This window comes from Carassius carassius, chromosome 7 (genome assembly GCF_963082965.1).
Source record: "Carassius carassius chromosome 7, fCarCar2.1, whole genome shotgun sequence".
In the NCBI taxonomy this organism is placed as follows: Eukaryota; Metazoa; Chordata; class Actinopteri; order Cypriniformes; family Cyprinidae; genus Carassius; species Carassius carassius.
This window is the reverse complement of record NC_081761.1, coordinates 16,067,434-16,092,550: the sequence shown is the minus strand read 5'-3', so window position 1 is coordinate 16,092,550 and position 25,117 is coordinate 16,067,434. Positions and strand designations below refer to the sequence as shown.

Sequence of the window (25,117 nt, the reverse complement as noted above, 5' to 3'; positions counted from 1 at the left end):
TCGAATCGCTCCAGCTTCAGCTCGGTCTTTTCATTCTTTCAGGCAGAATAAGAGTCAGTGCAAGTGAAGCACTGAAATGTCTGAAACCACCGCTCACTGTTAATTAGCATAATATTTGAATCAGATGATGCTGGCCACATAATTCGTGCTGCTGAGACCTGCAAATTATTTCTAGGTTGTAGTATTGTATGAATATTGTCCACTGTTAAAATACAGTGCAAATAGTTCTGTCTCTTTGGAAAAAAGTGAAGTGGAAATAAAAAATCAATAATAGACTGAACAGTTCCATGTCTGTAACATTTACCACTCTCATATTTTAAGTCATAAGGCACTAGGTATGTGTGTGTGACATTAATAAATAATTGTAAAAATTAATAGTTACATTTCTGAAATAAAAATAGTAAAATTAGCTCTATGCTGCTCAGTGCTCCTGTAGCCTACCCCAGAGCGCCCTCTCGCGGCTGTAGACGGTAATGTTTTCTCTTGGTTCTGAAAAAATGCGACTTATGTTTTTTTTCCTCGTCATGACGTATTTTTGGACTGATGCAACTTATACCAAAAAATACGATTATTATTATTATTTATTATGAGAGTAATTGACACAGACTAGAACTTTAATGTTTCACCAAATTCAGCTCAGATCTTCAGACTCGTCTGACTCGTGTTGCTGAATAACTGGCCAGACTTACCTTCCCAAAAAATCCTATTTAATCTTATTTCATAAATTTAACTATATTTATTTCCACTTCACTGTTATCCAAGGAGAAATAACTATTTGCACTGTTTATATCAGTGGGACAATATTTATACAATACTATAACCTAGAAATAATTTAACGGGGTCTCTTGCAGGTCTCAGCATTACATTACATTACATTTATTCACTTAGCTGACGTTTTTATCCAAAGCGACTTACAATTGCTATAACGGTCAGAGGTCACACGCCTCTGGAGCAACTAGGGGTTAAGTGTCTTGCTCAGGGACACATTGGTGTTTCACAGTGGATTCGAACCCGGGTCTCTCACGCCAAAGACATGTGTCTTATCCACTGCGCTAGCACCACCCCACGTGCTCAGCAGCACGAATTATGTGGCCAGCATCATCTGATTCAAATATTATGCTAATTAACAGTGAGCGGTGGTTTCAGACATTACAGTGCTTCACTTGCACTGACTCTTATTCTGTCTGAAAGAATGAAAAGACCGAGCTGAAGCTGGAGCGATTCGACCAATCAGATGAAAGCAGCGTTTCAGCTCCGCCCACAAGTGCGAATGAAATATTGAAGCCATAAACCGAAATTATCAAAACGTACACGGGCCAACTGTCTTGTCCATGTTCTCTCACTTGAATCCTCTTCTTGAGATTTGAGTCTCAGACCTTCTGCAAGCCCTGCCTTGTTCACGCAGTGATTGACGTGGCGGGAGGGGGCGGACACGTGATCGGCTCGGAATGCATTTTCAATGTGCACATTGAATTTTGCTACATTCATTGCGGGACACTGAATGAAAATGCAATCGTAAGTGTCTTGACTGTGAGTGTTAATGCATTTAAGAAAAATAGCATTTAAATGATCATTTTGCCACAGTTTTTGCTTGAACATGTTATACATATCTTATCATTTCTGTAATACATTTTCATTTTAATTTTGCAACTTATAAAGCGTTACAATTAGTATTCATTTTACATATTAAAACTGGTGTATGAAATGCCAAATGAAAATTATGTAATTTAATTTTCATTTTCCTTTTGCACCAAACGTTGCACAAATGTATTGGAAAATGTAAATGTATATACAGAAATGCATTGCCATTTTACATATTGCATTGTCATTTTGCATATTACATTGCAAATTGAATATCACTACCCATGTGCTTCCATAGTTTGATTTTTTTTCATTTGCTAAATACAAAAGAGGATATTTTGAAGAACATGGGTAATTAAACAGTTGATGGTTCCAAAATTATTTTATGTTCAAAATGTAATGTTCTGTGTTCAGCAGAAAAAAGAAAAATATATATATATACAAGTTTGGAACAACTTGAGAGTGACTAAATGGTAACAGTTTTCATTTTTGGATGAACTTTCCCTTTAAGCAGAGAAAAAACAATGTTCTATCAACACAACAACAAAATGTCTGTTTTCTTGATGCTTCAGCAGCATGATTTTGGTTATTCTTTGTCCTGTGAAGAGCAGACATGAAGGCCTATTGGTATTTTTATATACACTGTTTGTAGAATAAAATTGTGGTACAACCTGTGAAGGTAACTCTTCCCATCCTGCATTATGCAATATAGAAGGAAAAATACTATGAGTGAGTTATAATATTATATAATCATGTAATTGTTATTGAAAAATACATCAAAAACTTATGTCCAATGTAAAAATATATCTTTATATATTATTTAGTTTAGATGCATAGGCCTACACTAAATTATTTGTAATTATTTTATACAACATCAATACATTATTATTTGCATTATATTTGCATTGAGGTTAATCGTGTCCCATCTTGCCATAAAAATATCTTCAAAATAAATATTGGCTTTGTTGCTTTAAGACTTAAGCAAAACCATTCATCATTAAATTTATAAATACCCATCAATAAATGTATTGAGATTTTGTCACCATTTTTGATGTACTCTGACCTCGGTGGTTTGTAAGAGTCAAAATTTCAAGTGAAGCAATACATTTGAACCAAAATTTTGCAAATATAATAAGACTGCACTCTAACAATAATAAAAAACAAAAAAACTGATGGCAAAATCAAAAGACAATTATATGAACAAAATGAAAATGATCAGATCTGTTTTCAATAGATCTATTTTATATTTGGCACGGCTTTGTGACCGGTGACCACGGTTACTGGTTACTACGCAACAGTTGGTCACATGACAGGAGCAATAAACACACAAGCAATAAATGTGTTGCCATTAATTGGCATCAACGTGACACATCATGGTTGCCAAAAACACAGAAACACAATCATCCTTATACAATTCAACCAAGAAAAAAAGAAAAGCACAATAAGCCCATGGTGAAGAATGGCATATTTGTTTTGACATTTTTTGTTGTTCTTATTCCAGTGAAATACTCATCCTCAATAAAACAAGTACACGGCCCTAAATATTAGTGTTCCAAGATCTATAGAAGAGACATGGTGGAATGTTTTGGGCTAAATGGAATGTAGTTGATGCCAGAGCTGAAGCTATTTGTGGTGTTGGCAGAGGACAGGGGAAGAGATGAGAGGGCGTAGCACAGCAGGAGGTTTGAAAATTAGCACTAGCAACCAGAGAGAGAGAGAGAACTGCAGAACACACTATACTGTACGGCTATCTTTAAATTGCCACTTCAGGAAGCCATTATGCCACATTCACAGATGAGAATCCACTCAGTATCAGTGAGACAGACAATTGACAGCCTTAGTTGCAAGATGTTGCAAAAAAATTATTAATTTAACCGTTCACTGAAACCATCAAAAAAAAATAAAAACAATTCTCACTCAATTTGCTATTAAATTTCACTAATAAAAAAAAAAAAAAGACAAGCATCACTAGTTTTGGGGGACTTTCCTGATTTTATTGATTAATTTGAATTTATTGTTTTGCCATGATTTTATTTTTTAGAAACAGAGGAATCGCGATTTTGAATAGAAATATTACCAAATGTTAGAATTAGACACTGACAATATGCTTACAGTTAACATTAAAGAGAAATAAACGATCCAAACATCTCGGCGTGTTGATTAACCGCTTACATGTGACGTGCGCTCTGTGAAGGACCATAAATTTAGCGCTAGGTGTCATTCACACAGTGCTTTTGTGTTGACAAAGATGTGACGTGGGCAGTGGAATTGGTAAAAGATGATGATGAAAGAAGATGGGAGTGATCTTTTTAACTTGAGTGCAGTGTACTGTATTTAGAATGGCGTTTCAGACACTGCAAGAGACACGAGCGCAACAGTCAAACACATCCATGTTTACACAGGAAAAAAAAAAAAAATGGAAAAGCAGCGCAATCGGATAAAAAAACCTTTAAAGAACTACTACAGTATGTCTGATATTTCATTTTTGCATCATGGAGACAGACTGAAAGCTACTATTTTTTTTAAAGAACATTTATAGTTAATAGTGGGCTACTGATATTGGTTTTTTGACTTGCTGAAATCTTGGAAATCAGGATGGCCGATATAAAGCAGATGGTTTTCAGGATTGCCGATATAAAGCAAATGGTTTTCACTTCACAGGTGTGCCCTGTCAGGTTTAATAAGTGTGATTTCTTGCCTTATAAATGGGGTTGGGACCATCAGTTGTGATGTGCAGAAGTCAGGTGGATACACAGCTGAATCCTACTGAATAGACTGTTAGAATTTGTATTATGGCAAGAAAAAAAGCAGCTAAGTACAGGAAAACGAGTGGCCATCATTACTTTAAGAAATGAAGGTCAGTCAGTCCGAAAAATTGGGAAAACTTTGAAAGTATCCCCAAGTGCAGTCACAAAACCATCAAGCACTACAAAGAAACTGGCTCACATGCGGACCGCCCCAGGAAAGGAAGACCAAGAGTCACCTCTGCTGCGGATGATAAGTTCATCCGAGTCACCAGCCTCAGAAATCGCAGGTTAACAGCAGCTCAGATTAGAGACCAGGTCAATGGCACACGGAGTTCTAGCAGCAGACACATCTCTAGAACAACTGTTAAGAATCAGGCCTTCATGGAAGAATATCTGCTAGGAAACCACTGCTATAGAGAGGCAACAAGCAGAAGAGACTTGTTTGAGCTAAAGAACACAAGGAATGGACATTAGACCAGTGGAAATCTGTGCTTTGCTCTAATGAGCCCAATTTGAGATCTTTGGTTCCAACCACCGTGTCTTTGTGCGGCGCAGGAAAAGGTGAACGGATGGAATCTACATGCCTGGTTCCCACCGTGAAGCATGGAGGAGGAGGTGTGATGGTGTGGGGGTGCTTTGCTGGTGACACTGTTGGGGATTAATTCAAAATTGAAGGCATACTGAACCAGCATGGCTACCACAGCATCTTGCAGCGGCATGCTATTCCATCCGGTTTGCGTTTAGTTGGACCATCATTTATTTTTCAACAGGACAATGACCCCAAACACACCTCCAGGCTGTGTAAGGGCTATTTGACCAAGAAGGAGAGTGATGGGGTGCTGCGCCAGATGACCTGGCCTCCACAGTCACCGGACCTGAACCCAATCGAGATGGTTTAGGGGTGAGCTGGACCACAGAGTGAACGCAAAAGGGCCAACAAGTGCTGAGCATCTCTGGGAACTCCTTCAAGACTGTTGGAAGACCATTTCAGGTGACTACCCCTTGAAGCTCATCAAGAGAATGCCAAGAGTGTGCAAAGCAGTAATCAAAGCAAAAGGTGGCTACTTTGAAGAACCTAGAATATGATATATTTTCAGTTGTTTCACACTTTTTTGTTATGTATATAATTCCACATGTGTTAATTCATAGTTTTGATGCCTTTAGTGTGAATCTACAATTTTCGTAGTCATGAAAATAAAGAAAACTCTTTGAATGAGAAGGTGTGTCCAAACTTTTGGTCTGTACTGTGTGTGTGTATATATATATTTTTTTTTTTTCTTCTTTTTTTTTTACTAATATTTAAGACATTTTAATTTGACAATGGATCGAAAAATGATGACAAATTACTTTTCGCAAATAAATTAATATTTAAAAAAAATTAAAAAGGAAGTAAACACTGTAACCAACAGGGCACTCAGTATTCTGGGAAGTTTGTATGCATTGCGAATCATAAAATGCACACTTCACAAGATCTCCGTGCTGGATTCGACTAAGTTTGCAAGGTTTGTGAAAATAAATGTTCATTAAGATTTGTTTAAATCATATAAATGCGTATTTGCTTGCTGACGGCAAACGAGAAAGTATTATAATGTTTGCCTTTCTATTACTAATAATTTAAAGCAAGCCCTATAATACTTCTTGTATACATTAATTCCTTTGTTTAACTGTTCTATCTGATTATTAGACAGACTTTTATCCATATTTAGACAGAAACGTTAACAATGACAGTAAACAAGAGAGAATGTGTGCACTCAGGCGCTGCTGATTTCAGCACAGTCAATAAAAAACACATCGAACACATCAGCCAAGCAGAAAAACTTATCAGCCGATGCCGATATTTAAAAAAAAAAGCCAAATAATCGACCACTAATAGTTAAAGGCACAATATGTAATTTTTCTGCTTTAAAAATAGCAGATATCACTATATCTATGTTATATATTTTTTTTTTTGTGTACTTGCATTATCCCGACAGTTTCCACGAACTTTAAAATCCGGAGAAAATTATAGTTTAATTAGAAGACACGGCACGTTTCTTTATTTCTGTTTTGTCGTCCGTCTATGGCGTCATATAAACTTTGACCCCTCTAGTTTATCTAACTTCCTGCGGAACCCGGCGGATCCGCCAAATACAAAGGTGAACAGAAGCAAAGACGAGACGAAGAATAAAAAGTAGTAGCTAGCCTTGATCGAGACTATTATATTTTATATTTATATTGTTTATATTCGTATTTATACCTCAATCAATAACTTAGTTATGGATCATGATTATGCTTTGCCTGCACGTTCTGTGAAGCGCAAACGTACGGGTGAAATAAATGACCTGAGAAGGTTTTGGGACGAAGAAGAAACGAGACACGGGTAAATATTGGAGTTGCATTTCCAAGATAGAGAGAGCTTCGTGACAAGCTGAAACTACAGAGAGATGCTTGCATTCTAATAAACAGGTATGCATCCATTCAGCTAACTATATCTATCCGTATATTTTGTGAAACGATGATGTCTTGTGTAAAACGCAGACGGACTAGCTCGCATGAAGAGTATAATGTAAATCTACATGTGTTCTATATCTAGCTGGATAAAGTAGCTTCAAATGCAGTTCACTATCTTGTTCGATATCATAGTATAAACGTAGCCTAATTATAATTATTAACGAAAGGCAACCGTGTTTTTTTTTAACATATATTACTACTAGCTAGATGCAATATTGATTTGATAGGGGTCTGATAATTCATATATCTCTCCGTTCGAAAATACGTGATTGTCAAAATACTAAGGCCGGTGACACAGTGGCTGCGTGCTGCTCTGCTGCGTGCCAGAAGCGTGGCGGCTGCTGCTGCTGTAGGTGACATAGAGGGAGACCGCCGACAGACCAGGCTCTTGTCTTCATGACAACAATATCTATACTTCATGTTGAACATAAATATAAAGCCTACTGATAAAGGACACCGTCAACAGTATTGACGGCAAAATAGACTTATGTTTGACAGGTGCAATATTTGAAAATCGATAATTATTTATTTATTTTTTAAATTACATTTGTATCTGAATTTATGTCAACCTATAGACTTTCAAACATCAAAATGTCATGAATTAATATGTATTTGTGTACAAAATTACATATAAACATATTTTCCTATTATATTTTGCCTGGAAACGCTTCCAACACGCGTGCGTGTCGCGTGAAAAATAGGCGTCGGTTCTATTTCTAGCATGCACACATTTTCCGCGCGGCTCGAGCCGCGCCTGAGACACGCGTCTCACGCAGGCAGTCTGCAAGCTCTAACCCAGGGATCCTCAAATCTCGAACTCGAGATCCACTTTACTGCAGAGTTTAGTTCTAACCCTAATCAACCACACCTGAGCATGCTAATCAATGCCAGTCGGTGTCTTCAGGATCATTAGAAAATCACAGGCAGGTGACTTTCATCAGGGTTGGAGCTAAACTCGCAGTGCATTGGACCTCCAGGGCAAGATTTGAGGAACCCTGCTCTAACCTATTAACATGGGAACCGAATTTAAAACTGACACGCCACGCAGCTGAGACGCTTGCGCCACGCATCCAGTGTGTCGCCGGCCTCAGTTAAAATGAGTGAGGAATGTGGGGAGCGACAGAGCGCGTGTTCCAATGAACAACAACTCCCATGAGCCTACGCTCTTTCCCGACGTCATCAAAGTACGTCTCATGTTATTGTTATGATTGAGTGACCCCTGGTGGCCAAAAATTCCATACTGCACGTTTAATAAAAGTCAACTGGTATTATACCTTCAGTCATTTGGAATTTAAATTACCTTGACTTGGGATTTCATAAAATAATTTTCCTCATATTATTTCTACACATAAGTCAAGTTTGTACAATGTAGTTGTAGTTTTAGCATATTTTCTGCAAATATATTTATCAAGTGACTTGTTTAACATTTATGTTGACAACTTCACTCACTTGGAATTGAATTTCCTTTAGCTAGAGGGTTAATAAAGAAAAAGTAACTTGAATCATTTTGTAGTTACATTTAAGTCGACTAGTTAACTGTAACCCGGACCCTTGGTGGGCCGCCTATCGTTTACTTCATTATAATTAAATCCTAATCTAATCATGACAAACTATATATTGTTGGAAAGGTCTAAGACTCTTAAATTGATATTTTACCAATCTTTTTTGAAAAAAATTATGTAGGTAAAGTATTAGATTAATTAGAGGTTCAATCTAACATTCTGGAAAAATCGAGATTTTATTTTTTTTGCAAAATCACCCAGCCCCAAGTTACTTAAAAATAATTAATAAAAATAATAATAATTTTCTTGTATGAAGTATTTGTATATAATATTTGTTGCATTTACAACTGTACCCCAGTACATTCAGGATCTTACAATTCAAGCAAACAGGGACAGATTTTGGAGGCTTTAAAGTTGTTTCCTCCATATTGTGATGTACATCCAACTGTAGAAGACAAAAAAAAAAAAGTTATAGGGATTTGGTTATACACGTCAGTTGTTTGTTGGATTCTGGGATATGGACCCAAAAATGTAGCCCAGAATCTGTCATTATGACATTTTGATTAGGTGAATTTTTATTTCATTCAAACTTTAAATGCAGTAAAGTAAAGTTTAGAATTTGTTACTTACATTAGTTCTTCTGTTGCATATTATTTGAGCTCAACAGCTGTTCTCTTGTAACTGTAGGCATTTGCTGTTGCAGCCATAAGACCATCCTTAAAAATATTCTTGTTTGCTGTAACCCGACCGACCCTGTCAATTTAGCACAGACTCAATTTTTTTTATTTTTTTTTGCTTTTAGTTCGACCGACTTGCCGATTGTAAATTTGCGTTAAGACCGACCAATTTTTTTTTTACTCTTCAAACAACTAATACAAACGCAATAAAATACTATTAATTATATTTAAGTATTGTAAATATATAAATTGCCTTGGCCTACATACAAATGAAGGTTATCTTCTTTAATTAAAAAAAACCCCTTGACGTCATCTGTGTTTACACGGATGTCACACTGTGGCCTGTGCGTTCGCTTCGTCTCATATTCTCACTCACTGTCAGAGTCAACGGTTCGCTCTTGGTAATGATGGCTGCGGCTGCAGTAAACTAAATGTTCGCGGTCACTGTTCAAAGTCATACGGGTTCGGGCACCATAATACATCTAAAAAAAATCATTAAAACAGCTCGACACCGCTTTAACTTGGCACAAAGTTCTGGAAAGACTGTGCCCAGATCTTTTCCCATCCCTTCTCCTCTCTAGTCTAAAACCGTGACCGTGTCGACTGTCACTTTATGTTCGAAAATCTATTGCACGAATCAAGCACGAATCAACCAACAGAAGTTTCGAAAACGAAAATAAGAAAATGATTTTAACGACCTTTTCTTGGAGCGCGTCCAGGTTTTTTTTTTTTTTTTTTTGAACAGGCGTCACACAGCAACTGCAGCTTCGGACAAACACGCATAACAGCAAATAATACTTCTGCACAATGTTTCTCTTTTTACAACAGAAATGTGAATTCAGCCGGTATTCAGTCTCATACAGTTTCAGGCTTGAATCGCCTAGGGCTGTCAAAATAGCTGAAAAAACTAAATTCGAATTTTTTACTTATATATGATCAAAATTCGAATTGTATTCGAATTTTAAATGCATAATTTCAGTTAGGGTGAAGAAAAGCTTTTTGCTTCTCTTCTGAGGCTCAAGATAGGGCATCGAGCAAAATATTACTGCATGTTTATTCAAAGCATTAGAATACATGACTGTGAAAAAAAACATAATATTTAAAATAATTTTTATGAACCAATTATTATTAATTAAGTTGCTTAAAGAACTATAAACAAAACAGCATCATGTATGCATGCATTGTTAAATAAATAAAAAGGGCGGAAAACCAGTCACACAGGATAAATTTTTTCATTTAAAAACATGAGATGCGCGAAATATGCGTTCTGTGTGAACGGCTTGGTTTCAGTTTTGATGTAAACAAGATCTTCTCCACATTGATTTTTTTTTTTAAGTGGCTTCAACTGGATAGGCTAACATAACCTTATAATGCAATGACACATATATTGTCATCGCATCTCGTGCGCGTACACGAGGTGAAAGATGAGAAAGCAGATACTACGTGTCGAGCTCGTCCGCCTTTGAAAGTTGTGTAGACACAGCTGTGCGCGCGGCCAGATGGAATGGAACACGTACCGGGGCTCATAAGACAGCTTCCTTAATGCACACCTAAAATTCATATGCGCATTTGAATGTGGATTTTTATTTTAAATACGACGAATATTCGGAAAAAAAATTTTGATAGCCTAAGAAAATCGCCTATGCGATTTTCTTTGTTGTTGTTGAAATTTAATCGTAAACACGGCCATGTTGAAGCCTGCAGTAAATGTTTTGCATTATGGCAGTCCACTCTGCTAATTGTTTTTCGAAAATGTTGCACTCCTGTTTGTCATTTTGCACGTAACTTCACGCCAATAAATCATCAGAAATATTGGTCTTTACCAATATATTGAATCTTTACATTCCTCCTGCCTGTTGTCCGTGGATTTACCTATATTTGGCGTTATTTGCCGTATAAAACTTTAGACATGCCAAATCGATTTTACAATCGATTCAATGAACACTCGTCACTCAAATCAAACAGGATTTTTTTCACAGAAGTGACAACCCAAGAAAGCAAAGTAAACATTCTCTCATTTGTAGGTTGCATTGATACGTAGCGGTGGATGCAAGTAAAACAGTACCTCATTTTTTTCTCACCTGAAATTCATGCAATAAACATGTTTTTGACAAAGATTAAAATTTGTTTGTGGTCTATATAGCCTGCATCAAAACGAGGTTTGCAATGATGCGCCCGAAGGCACGGGTTGAAGGCCCAGTCAGTGACGTCACGATATGCTAATTTGTTTAAACTCATACCGACGTAATCACCATCACAAAAATTTTCTTTTTTTTTTTTACATTGAAACTTGAAAAAAAAAATATAGATCGACCTACCGACCCTTTTTTTAAAAAAAATTACTGTTACTTAGGGCTGTCGCGGTTAAGAAATTTCCCCTGTGGTTATTATGGGTGGCTCAATAGCGCGATATGCGGTATTACCGCCATTTTTTTTTTTTTTTTTTTTACATACCTAATTTATCCTGATTTTGCTGCATACAAAGCTCTATCGTTGAGTTATGTAGCATATATTGTTGCTTTTTTTAACTGACAGAGACATTTTAAAACATTTTTATTTATTGTTAAATGCCAAACAGCAACAAGAACATGCGTTTTCCAATAATATTTTTTTTTTTTAAGAAATCAAGTTCTAACATGTATTACATGTATGTGCGCGCGACTTTGGACAGCAGCGGAAATCTATAGTCTGATTATCATGTCACCACTGGCCCACCAGGACAGTGGATTCACGCTGGAGTCGATGCACTCCTCATGCAGATAGCGTGTGTGAGCTCGTTATCTGCTCACGCTCTCTTGGGTATGGGCACTGACGCAGAGGTTGTCCGTGACTTCAGCAGGTATGCCTGTTACTTTCACGGCTGTATTTTACAGATTTCGCAAAGGCTTCAGCTATTCTTCCTAACTGTCGGCCGGTCTCAGCTGTTCTTTTTGATGTTGCTGCGCGATCTGATGCTTGAGGGGGCAGCTGCGCTGGATGACAGGGGACACTCGAAAACGCTTAACATGGCTTAATGTAGGCTACTAAGACAGTGATATTAACAGACCAAACTCACTAAAAATCATACTAATAAAGTATACTATCTATAAAAAAATCAGATAAGCTCCCTGAATATGAATGCAACTCGTTTAATAACACGTTAAGCCTTTTCCTCCCATAGAAAACCGTTATAAGAAAACGCTTAATGTGGCTTAATGTACTAAGACAGTGATTTAAAAAAAAAAATAAATAAAAAAAAATAAATATTATACTAATAAAGTAGTATACAATGTACAAAAAACAAAACAAAAAAACAGATGATCCCTGAATATGAATGCAAGTCGTTTAATAACACGTTAAGCCTTATGATGGTTTTCTATGAGATGAAAAGGCTTAACGTGTTATTAAACGCGTTGAATTCATATTCAGGGATCATCTGATTTTTTGTAGATAATATACTTTATTAATATGATGTTTAGTGAGTTTGGTCTGTTAATATTACTGTATTGGTACATTAAACCACATTAAGCATTTTTCCCGTTAAGCGTTTTAGAATGTCCCGATGACCTCAAATTAGATGTATTGCAGTGTCACAGGAACCTTTTTTGCAGCACATTTTGCATATCGGCTCATCTATATTCGCTGGCTCGTCCTTTTCATTGGGTTGAAAGCCAAAATGTTCCCAAACTGGCAACGTGACATTAGGTTTTGGGACGAGATCGAGTGCCTCCCATCGTTTCAGCCGGCCTATTCAAAACTAACGAAGCACCATAAAGCTACAACGGCTCATGAGAAAATTACAGTCGTGACCATATTGTATCATTAATATAATTTATTTAACATTGAATGCACAGTGACAAATTGAAAAAAAAAAAACAATAAGGCCACAGCCACATAAAAAAAAAAAAAAAAAAAAAAACCTGAACACTGCGGTTGCCGCGGTTTCTGCGGTTGCTATCTTTCCTCTGCGGTTTGCTTGTCAATAGCGCGGTATTACAATTTTGCGGTTATCGCGACAGCCCTACTGTTACTGCAAAACAAAATATTTTTAAGGATGGCCTAATCAAAGTCCGATTCCGAGGGTTTAGGGAGGAGCTACTGTAGGTAGACATGATACAACACTAAAATAAAAATATTCCTGGACATATTTCAAATCAAGTTCTTCCAATTTCCCCATCATGCTCCTAAAACTCGGGATGTGCTTGAGTAACCGACTGAGGTTGGGCACAAAAATGGCAATCTTATGATTATCTTATTTTTATTGTTTCTTGTTTTTAAAATGCATACCGTATTTTTCGGACTATAAGTCGCACCTGAGTATAAGTCGCATCAGTCCAAAAATACGTCATGATGAGGAAAAAAACATAAATAAGTCGCACTGGACTATAAGTCGCATTTATTTAGAACCAAGAACTAAGAGAAAACAATACTGTCTCCAGCCGCGAGAGGGCTACAGGTAGACTACAGGAGAACTGAGCAGCATAGAGCGCCCTCTCGCGGCTGGAGACGGTAATGTTTTCTATTGGTTCATTTCTCTTGGTTCATTTCTCTCGGTTCATGTCAAATTAATTTTGATAAATAAGTCGCACCTGACTATAAGTCGCAAGACCAGCCAAACTATGAAAAAAAGTGTGACTTATAGTCCGGAAAATACGGTAACTCTTATTTTATGACTCTTTCTTTCTTTAAAGATTCATTGGCTTAGAGTTCTCATAAAACCCTTTCATTACGTTTAAAAATGAACAATAAAGGCCAAGAAGAGCAGTCACTGCAGTACAGTGCATTGTGACATCACTTCCCCCAACCACGAAAGTTTTATGCAATAAAGAACAAATGTTCTCACATGAGCTGGTGTGATAAACATGGTGAAACATCCTAAAAGCACTGCAAGACGAGCTAAAATGTTATAAGATCTGAAATAGTGGACAAACAGTGTAAACGCAATCGAGAAGGATCTACAATTAGGCAAGAGTATGTCTTTAGTTATATTACACTGAAATGAAAACAACAAAACATCTAATGTCTCTACTTCAGTGTGAATGTATACTTAAAATTCTACAAATCATGATTTGGATCTGTTCGCTTGAATCCAAAAACCCAGATCAAATGTTTAGGCGACTTGCAAAACACTGCTTCCTGAAAAACTGCCTACATTTTTGTATTAATCTGTAAATCTGTAATTTGTAAATGGACATTACTGGTAGTGTGAGATTTCTGCATCTCAAATAGTTTGAAACATTATTTCCTGGACTATTTTTGTACAGAATCAGCCTTTTTACAAAAAAACATTTTACACATACTAAATGGCTCATTTATCCGATGCAAAAAAAACAGATTCCAAAACTTACAACTGACAGGTTCTAGGTATCTAAGTTCTAAAATTAAGCTACCAATGTGTTTTAAAATCATAATGAAATATTAAATTATTACAGTTTCTCTATTTTAGGGCTAATCAGGTATATCTGAAACATGAAATAAATGTTTCAATACAGATTTATGTAATCCAAACATTTAGATGACAGACTAAAATTAATAACTAAAAACTCTAAAAATCCTTACATAAATCTTACATAAAGCAGTTTTTATTTAATCTAGCAAAGTTTCTTTTATTTCCTTCTCTATTTTGTTAATGACAACAGATTTAGGTATTCTGTTGAGAAAAAGCAAACAAAAAAACCTTACACTTCTCTAGCAAAATAACGACAAACTCCTGCCATAAAAAGATATCTCTGAAAATATGTAGCAAATCCTATGCTTTATAACCATGTAGTCAACCCCCCTCCACCCCACCCCTTCATAATATGAAATAATGTGTTTTATGAGGAGATAAAACCATCCATGAATAATTTACAAAATCTATAGCTCCTCAAATCCATGTGTCCTCTATAGAGCTCAGACAACTGAATAAGACATTCTTTTTGCTCTGCATGCTGTAAGACAGTCAATAATCTCCAATACACAGACAGATGCCATGACAGCCACCCTGCCAATAGATGCACAAACACAAGACCAAAGTTCAAAGAGCAAACTCTGAACCACCAGCAGTATTAGTAACAGCATTGCACGCTCTTCCAACAGTGGACCACAAACACAAGCATTTCGAATTTTTACTTAAAAACATAACGAAGATGGTCCATTCCAGGTGTTCATTACCATGCAAAAATAATAACAATGCAATAATTTCTCAGGCCTTGTATCCTGAATGCACACTAGTTCTCTGTCCCATCTATGCACATTCTGTTGCTTAACACTGCATTACTGCTATCATAAGTCCAAAGCCCTGACAAGCTCAATGCCTGCTGACGTTAAAACCCCATGAGCCAATTTCCAGAGAGTTATACATTACAATATAGCTTACACATGACCTCTGTTTAGGGTGTAATTTTTGTAATTTGTAATTTTGTAATTTTGTAATTTGATGGTTTTGGACAGATCAATGTAAAAGTTTTAAAAACAGAGTTTAAGTCTACAGCCCTTTTTTTCTAATCCACAAGCAGTCTGGTAAAAAACGATTCTGGCTTTCATTTCTCTATTCGTGAGCCCAAGACAACCAACACTGGTTCTGTTCTGCTCTCCTTCAAAAGACAGTTATACAGTGCTTCCATGAATTCACCAATTCACTGTGTTTATTAAATATCCTGGCTAATCAGATAAAGCTGCAAAGTTCCCAATAAGTGCGAGTCTGTTTTTTTTATTAAAAACTATTTTTAAATACTCATAATTCAACACAATTTCCCTATATCTGCAAAGACAGTTGATACAAAAGTTGATACAAACCCACATAAATAATACATTGTAAATATATTGTAAGAAAAAAAATATATATAATTTTTTGATTGTAATATTATAGATTAGTTATTTGCCGTCAGAAAATGTTATTATATAACTACATGATTAATATGACTATGTCTATTGTATGACACGCATTTTACCCAAATTTGGTCATTTCTGCTCATTCAAAAACTCACTTTGGACCAATCAGAGTAAAGGTGACATCTCTGCTTCCTTGTTTTAAAGCCCACAGTCACCCTCAGCTTCCTTTATAAATGCAAATTTCCATATAAAATGGAGTAAAAAAATATTTTTTAAATAATGCATAATTGAGTCTGACACATAACATTATTTTTTAAGATGACATTATTTTCTGCATTGAATGTTTTAATATTAACTAAACATCCATGTAACTGCTTTCTGCTGTTGATACAGGAAGTGGGTCTTGTTGATGCTGCTGCATTAAGAGCAGTCATTGTGCTTGGTTAGAGTCTCTGATTAAGACTTAACCACAGAGCATGCTGCTCCCCCAAGACATGTCAAAACAATGAAAAGACAATGTGAACTATGAAGCATCTGCTATGGGCAGATAGCAAAATGAGATCTAGAGAGTTAGACGGGTCATCTGAGAGGATGTGGCAGAGAAACAATGAGGAGGGGAAAATGAAGAGAAAGTAAGAAAGTTCCAGTTACTACGGGGCTCGAGAGTCTGAACAAAATTTGCATGCAAAGTCACATATGCTTTTTTTAAATATGATAAGGCATCCTTAAAAATATTCTTGTTTGCCGTAACCTGACCGACCCGGTCAATTTAGGACCGACTCAATTTATTTTTATTTTTTTTGCTTTTAGTCCGACCGACTTGCTGATTGTAAATTTGCATTAAGATCGACCAATTTTTTTTTTTAATTCTTCAAACAACTAATACAAAAGCAATTAAATTTTATTAATTATATTTAAGTATTGTCAATATATAAATTTCCTAGGCCTACATACAAACGAAGGCTATCTTCCTTAATTAAAAAAAAAACCTGTGACGTCATCTGTGTTTACACAGATGTCACACTGTGGCCTGTGCGTTCGCTTCGTCTCAGAGTCAACGGTTCGCTCTTGGTAATGATGGCTGCGGCTGCAGTAAACAAAATGTTCGCGGTCACTGTTCAAAGTAATACGGGTTCGGGCACCATAATACATCTAAAAAATGCATTAAAACAGCTCGACACCGCTTTAACTTGGCACGAAGTTCTGGAAAAACTGTGCCCAGATCTTTTTCCATCCCTTCTCCCGTCTAGTCTAAAACGGTGTCCGTTGTCGACTGTCACTTTATGTTCGAAAATCTATTGCACGAATCGATTGGACCAACTAACACAAGTTTCGAAAACGAAAATTGATTTTAACGACCTTCTCTCGGAGCGCTTCCAGGTTTTTTTTTTTTTTTTTTTTGGAGCTCGTCCAGTTTTTTTTTTTTTTTTTTTTGGAACGCATCACACAGCAACTGCAGCTTCGGACACACACGCATAACAGCAAATAATACTTCTGCACAATGTTTCTCTTTTTACAACAGAAATGTGAATTCTGCCGGTATTCAGACAGTCTCATGCATACAGATACAGATTCGGGCTAGAATCGCCTAGGGCTGTCAAAATAGCTGAAAAACTAAATTCGAATTTTTTACTTAAATATGATAAGTAAAATTTAAAATGCATAATTTCAGTTAGGGTGAAGAAAAGCTTTTTGCTTCTCTTCTGAGGCCTCAAGATAGCGCATAGAGCAAAACATTACTGCACGTTTATTCAAAGCATTAGAATACATGACTGTGAAAAAAACAAAATAATATTTAAAATAATTTTTATGAACCAATTATTATTAAGTTGCTTAAAGAACTATAAACAAAACAACGTCATGTATGCATGCATTGTTAAATAAATAAAAAGGGCGGAAAACCAGTCACACAGGATACATTTTTTTCATTTAAAAACATGAGATGCAGTGGGATGGGGAACCAAAACCCAACATAAAGTCTCGAGATCTTTTTAGAAAATTAAATTAATTTTACATGTCTTTCTAAACATGCGGCTCTCTTGTGCGAGACGTGAGTCCAACGGTGTCCCTCTAGAAAATGCAAGAAATATGCGTTCTGTGTGAACGGCTTGGTTTCAGTTTTGATGTAAACAAGATCAGTTTTGATGTTCTCTCTTTTTTTTTTTAAGTGGCTTCAACTGGATAGGCTAACATAACCTTATAATGCAATGCCACATACATCGTCATCGCATCTCGTGCGCCACTGATAAAAATCAAGTGTACTTCGGCCGTACGCACACTGTCTGGATAATGCCCTTTTCATCATCCGCGTGCGGTCATTTTTTGAGACCCGCGCGGACGGTGAGCGTACACGAGGTGAAAGATAAGACGGCAGCTACTGCGTGTCGAGCTCGTCCGCCTTTGGAAGTTGTGTAGACACGGCTGTGCGCGCGGCGAGAACTTAGAACTTATTTAGACATGCAAAATCGATTTTACAATCGATTCAATGAACACTTGTTACTCAAATCAAAAAGTGACAACCCAAGAAAGCAAAGTAAACTGTCTCTCTCATTTGTAGGTTGCATTGATACCTAGTGGTGGATGCAAATAAAACAGTATAACGGTACCTCATTTTTTTTCTTCTCACCTGAAATTCATGAAATAAACATGTTTTTGACAAAGATTTTAATTTGTTTGTGGTCTATATAGCCTGCATCAAAATGAGGTTTGCAATTATGCGCCCGAAGGCACGGGTTGAAGACCCAGTCAGTGACGTCACGATATGTCATCACCATCGCCAAAACGTTCCTTTTTTTTTTTTACATTGAAACTTGAAAAAAATATATATATAGACCGACCTACTGACCCTTTTTTTTATTACGGTTACTGCAAACCAAAATATTTTTAAGGATGGCCTAAAACACAAATATTTCACAGTTTATGGTGACAATAACTCTCTCAGTTGGCTTCGCGCAAGAGTCCACAATTCTTTTTTTTTTCATGCATTTACCAAATTAATAAAAGTCAACACATTCTTTCTGGAAGAATTCAAACAACCAATGTATGAATCACTCATCTGCTCCAATTGCTTTTAATGACACAGTCAATTGCCAAGTAAGCAAATGAAACACTAATCCTCAACACTAGAAACATTTCCGACCATTCTTTTATGGAAATGGAATATTGCATTAAAAAAAATGTTAAATAGAAACATCAAAACGCAAAAACAATTGCTAAGATGAATGCTGGGCAAATGTATACACACGTTTGAGGTGGACCTTTGTTTTTATTCTGTAAGAACGGAAGCTCCTTTAAGCGGAAACACGTTGGTATTTTAAAATGAAGAAAAGTTCCCTTCACCACGAGTACTGCTGGAAACCTCTTCATGACATGTTACTGCTCCCAGATAAAAGGAATACATTTTTAAAGTACTCTACTAACTTAAAAAAAAAAAAATGTAGTTTCATCTGGTCTAGTGCATATTGAAGATAACTACATTTCCTGATGTGTGTAGTGTGTCCTAAAGGGAGTACAAGCAAAAAAACATGTAGAAGTAAAATAAATAAACTGATAGTTCCTCACTTACACAGTCAGACAAAGAGCTTTTATATTTCTGGCATATGTTTTGCCAATCACCATTATATATTCAGGTCTTTAGAGACCAAACAATATATCGATCTGTGAACTTTCCCCAGTTGCTACAACTTTTCTATTTTGTGTCAATTTCTCTAAAAGTAACAATGTAGTAGACACATGGGATAAAATGCTACTTCATTTGCAAATTGTTGAAAAAAAAGTGGCAACATGCATAAAAACCATTACCTTTGTGTACAAGGCAAACCACAGCAATAATAGACAAAACGCTCATAAAACTTGAAATTGAAATCCCTTGAGCTTCGGTAATGTTTGGCAATTTGTTTTTTGCATCTGTACCTACTCTCTCTCTCATTTTCTTCTGAAACACACCTGTAAACCACCTTGTGCCGCCTTGCAGGCTTGTGCTAAAATTGGTATTTTTCCATATAAACAAAATGCCAATGAGTTCTAAGCTGCACTCTTTTTAATATCTTGCTATTGAAATGTAGTTAATAAAACAATGTATGTTGATCTTAGGTCATGCCAGTCACATGAATGCAAATGTAGAGTAAACAGAAAACTGGTGTTCTCAGGAGGCTTAGTTTTCCATGCACTGTTTAAACAAACCAGCCCTGCCTTCAGATAAATGTTTAGAGGATGTACACAATAGACCACCGAAAATTATATGACATAATAAAAAGGTACAACTTTTACCTTTGATCATAACTATGTTATATACAACAGATTGTGGATTTACAAAAAATATATTTTCACTAACCATGCCTGAATAAATGTTACTAAATAAAAATTGCAAATATTCCAGGAAAGTCTCAAAGGGTTTGTGGTTTTAAGAGAAACTCTCACCTCTCGTCTCGAGGAACATTCTCACTGTGCTGCTCCTCTGCCTGAGAGAGAGAGAGAAAACAGGTACAATTAGGAGGTTTAGAACTGCACATATATAAGCAATATTTATACATTTTATCCAGCAAGGATTCATTAAACTGATCAATCATGGTTTCCAAAGAAAGCAAGCAAGCATTGATTAAACACTCATAATAATAAGTAATGTCTTTAGAAAAATCAGCATATAAGTATGATTTCTAAAACAAAAATTTACAACTTTAAGGAACATTAAAAATAAATTGTTCTGACCCCAAACTTTTGTAAACATAAGTAAAATGGAAGTAATATGTAAGAAATGTAATGCATTACATTCATTCATTTAGCACTGCACTTTAAAATGTTATCTAAAAAGACTAAACTCGAAACAGAAACCTGTAAATTCAGAGTCCAAGTAGTTGACCTGACCTTGTTTTTAATGCAACAGTCGTGAAAGGGAACACTGTGCCGTTTCGACACATGATATAACCATGCTATTCCATAAACTGCCAGAAGCATATATAGGCAATTTACTGAAATAGCCATCTTACTGAGAGCCTTGAAAAACCACGATTACCTGACGAGTGTCTATGCGTTCTGTTAAAAACAGGGTTTCCATAGGAACTATAGCCCTTCAGGCACACAATGGATATATATTGAGGCCACTTGGTTGCCTGGTGTCAGATGACTGTTAAGGACACATTTTACAATGATTGGATGAATATGCAGACCTACTGACAAGGGGTTTCAATTAGTCTTCCTCAAACTAGAAAACATGCTGGGAATCTGCAGATTTGCAGTGTAGTACTTACAAGCACTATTAGAATTCATTGAGTAAATGTGGCACCCATCCATCATCGGGTGAGGGAGGTTCTCTCTGGAATGCTGCAGGTCTACTCAATCACTCCTGACAGCTATATTGACTACAAATGAATCAAACTCTATTTATGGGCCTGCTTTTAATCAGTTGTCCAACTGATGTGTTTTTTTTTTTTTACTTGAAGTGGTTTGTGCATTTGACCTCAAATTATATAAATCCAGATTATTCATGAATGAGCAAGCCATATCTATCTCGTTTAACACAAGTAATAAAAGGTCATGATTGTGGTGGGGGGAGGGGGGTTGTTGGGGGGCATTATTAAATCTAAATAAAACTTATTTTAAAACTAAGACAAAAGCACATATAATTAGCCAAAAAAAATTTTTTTTTAAGAATATAATTTTATATGCTATTATTAACATGGACATAAGGAATATAATGTTGCCCTATAATTAAACTTTAGAATGATTCAATTATACTGTAAAGAAGTGTTACCTGGTTTCTTATGACTTCACTGTACCTTAGCTTTGCACTTACGTAATGAACCACATCAACACATTCAATAGCATTCAAAAAACTCAAATCTGGGGCCTGTTTCACTAAGTACGTAGGTTCAACCAACTGATTTTAAACTTGAACGCTGAGTTGACTTACCCTGAGATGGGAAACTCTGAGTTACGGTTACAGAACAGCTGAAATGAGATTGTTTAATCAACTCTAAATTGTCAATTTAGTCTTGAGTTAAGTGCATGCACCACAACTATAAAAAGCCATTATCAATGGAGCGCAGATATTATGATTCACCATGGCAACAGCTCCCGCCAAAAAGCCGTCTGCATACTTCAGACTCGATACAAATGTAATTCTTCTCAGTGTTATAATATCACAAGTGAAAACTGAAAAAATATATATAAAATAATAATATTAATAATAATATTTTAAGTGGATTTTTCTTATTTTACAAATGATCTGCAAACAGAGTAAGAAAAATACGGCAGTGGCTATTTACACTAAGTGGAATTAGCGATAGATCCTATTTACAGTAGGCTAAGTGCAAGTAGTTCTAGATGCTATTTACAGAAATAGTGTACGGTGAAAATCGTGATATATTCTATTTACCATGTAAAAGTAGCATTTCTTTGCAACAGGCTAAGTGTAAATAATAATTAGATGCTAGTTATACTTTATACTGGCAGATAAATTTGCACACCAGTATTGTTATACATTAACAGGAAGCAATAATAACATTGTAAATTATTATATTACAATGATAAATAGTTGTATCATTAAACACTCGTTAGGCCCTTTACTTCCACTTTTAGAAGATTTTGTTCATTTTTATTGAAAATAAATTCTAATGTGACATGTGATGGGAAAAGTGAGAAGAACGAGCTCGGCAAAAGCCGGACTGGAACCCAATCAATCACGTTACAAGCTAGTTTTCCATGCCCAAAACATTACTGCTTACACCACTGAAGCCGTTATTCACATATGTCGTATTTAACCTTATGTGTCGATGGAGGGCGGAGCTACAGTAGATTTGCACTTAGTAATAGACACATAATTTTGTTTACCATTTGCATTAAGATTATTTTCATGACCACACTGGCATATCATTTTACTTAAGTAAAATGCACTTAATTTAGATCCCGCCCCAGGAAACAAGACTAAGTATCTTATATCGTTTTCTTATATAGAAAATCAATCTTTATTTTAGTATTTTTTTTATATTTGTACTTGGGGGGGGGGGGGGGAAAGAAGAAAAAAAAACACTTAGTAAGAAGAGCATTTTCCAGCGTGCATTAATGAAGTGTTTAAAAAGGGTGAGGAGACTGAAAGAAACTCTGGGTTTACTGAAGAAAACCTGCTCCTGACCAGGTTAGGTTCATAGAGTAAGTTACCATGGTAACTGACTCTGAGTATAAGTTACCTCTCTTTCAGAAACGGGCTTGACATACCCTGCTTTCTCGTGTTTGACAAACCTCCCATTCTGAAACAGAAAACCTAGAGTTTCCCTCATTTCAGGGTTAACATACTCAGAGTTTTCACTTAACCTCCTTTGTGAAACAGGCCCCTGATGGTGTATTTTTAAAATGTACTCAATTCCCATGCTGCATTGTACATACAACTGACCTGACTATTCGATCACCACCACCATAGCACACATATAACCTTGATTTTTAAAGTGTTATTTTACTATTACTGAGGTACTATTATAGCCTTTATTAATATTTAGATATTTTTTTTTAAGGTTTAGTAATTTTGTTGTTGGTTTTTTTATAGATTTGTTTTAATTTCTTTTTTGTTATTTTAGTACATCAAGTTAAATTAACTGAAAATGAGAGATGTTGCCTTGGAAACTGGGTTAAAGGAGTGATAGTCAATTCCCATGCTACATTTCTTCCTTTTTTAAATGTGTCAAGCAATGGTTCAGTTTCAGTATGACATTTCCATCTGGCATAAAACATGCTTGCGACATATAAATACAAGTACGGATTGATCTAATAAGATTTTACCACCGCGATTACTGTCATTCCAACAAACGAAGCCCCTTTAAACAAATGGAGAACAATAAATGGAATTTCCCATTCCTTTGATTGTGGCCATTCTCAAGCCATAAGACACGTCTCTTGCATAACTTAACCACAAAAGTGGCAAATTGTCTGTCAACCTCAGAAGCAGCTACAGTTTCTGTGCATGTTTTTGTGGCATTAGCTTCCTGCCCCAAAGGAAACATGAAAAAAATCTTTATTGAACTTTAATCAGTCTCGTGAGCCCGATCTTAATCAACAAAAACATCAACTACCAAAAAAAAAACCACTCCTTTGTAACTGTCCCAGGTGTTGGTTTTAAACGGCATCATGTCCTAATGTTATTATATATTTGTTTTATTATTCTGTGTCTCGCTATTATATTACTATATCTCTTGAGAACTGGAAGCATAGTAAAGATCCATTCCTTGTGTGTGAGATCATACTTGGCAATAACGCTCTTACTTTTTAATAACTTTCTGTAGCGATCCCCAAGTCCCAGGCCAGGAAAGTGTGGTGCTTTAATGTATCTCATGTACAACAGGCTTGACTATTCTAGCATCACCACAGCAAACATAACCACAATTTGAAGAGTGGACCACAAACTAGTGTTGTTTTTGGGCCATTTATACTACCACAGCCTTTTAGAAATGCTAAATTAAATAAGTTTGTTTGTACCTTGGTAAGTCAGTTAACTCATTAACAGACAAAACATTAAATATAACATTCCATGAGGTCAAACAAAGGTCATGACAATACAACTGGAAAGATATCAGGCCTAAAAAAAAAATTTGTTTGGTTCCGGTTTCCGACCGACCCTGTCAATTTATGTGCGACCCAAATTTATTTTATGAGACTGGGGAAGAACGGTCTTTCACACATCGTTAATTAAATTACAGTTTCCTTTAAATGCTGTTTTACACTTAAGTAATCCGTTAAAAACCATTAAGTATTGCATCAAAACCCTTTAACTGTCAATTCCTAAAGTGAGCTATAACTTAAGGTTTGGAAATCGTAACATTAAGAGAAACACGGGGGGAGTCAACAATATATCGCGGAACAGAGAGGGCACTGACAACATGCTGACAGACAGGACATTAACATTACCAGCTTACTTTTAATATGAAACAAAGTCTCATTTGGTTATTTCACCTTTCAAATGTGGTCATTTTTTAAAGAAATGTAAACAATAAATACCGTTTTGTGGCTCTTGAATGTGTCGAACAGATCGCTGTAAGTTAGATCATCAGTTAAAAACTAACTGATCGTCTCTTGCTTCTAGTTAATTTATAGCATCAAAATCAAATAAACCACATAAATGAACATCATAAAGAATGTTGTTTGACTACAAAAATATGTCTGTACACTCCGTTTTTCAAGTTCAAATCCTCCATGTTAATCTACTATGAGATCGCCTGTCAAACTCCCGCGAAGGCTTTTTGTGTGTGTGTGTGTGTGTGTGTGTGTGCGTTTTGCGTGTCTATGGCAACAACAGACTTTAAACGGGAATACAGAATCACTGTCGTAAAAGTACCGGTACACA

The 25,117-nt window shown here is 36.0% G+C and overlaps 1 protein-coding gene across 4 annotated transcripts in view; it reads right to left on the bottom strand.

The window, feature by feature from the left end:
• The window catches only part of tmem131l (transmembrane 131 like), a 67,626-nt gene that overhangs the window by 40,534 nt on the left and 1,975 nt on the right, over nt 1–25,117 (bottom strand). For all 4 annotated transcript variants that reach the window (XM_059554029.1, XM_059554028.1, XM_059554027.1 and 1 more), the window contains exon 3: nt 20,209–20,249. In XM_059554029.1, coding sequence (XP_059410012.1) covers nt 20,209–20,249 — 41 coding nt within the window. The remainder of the gene's footprint in view (nt 1–20,208; nt 20,250–25,117) is intronic.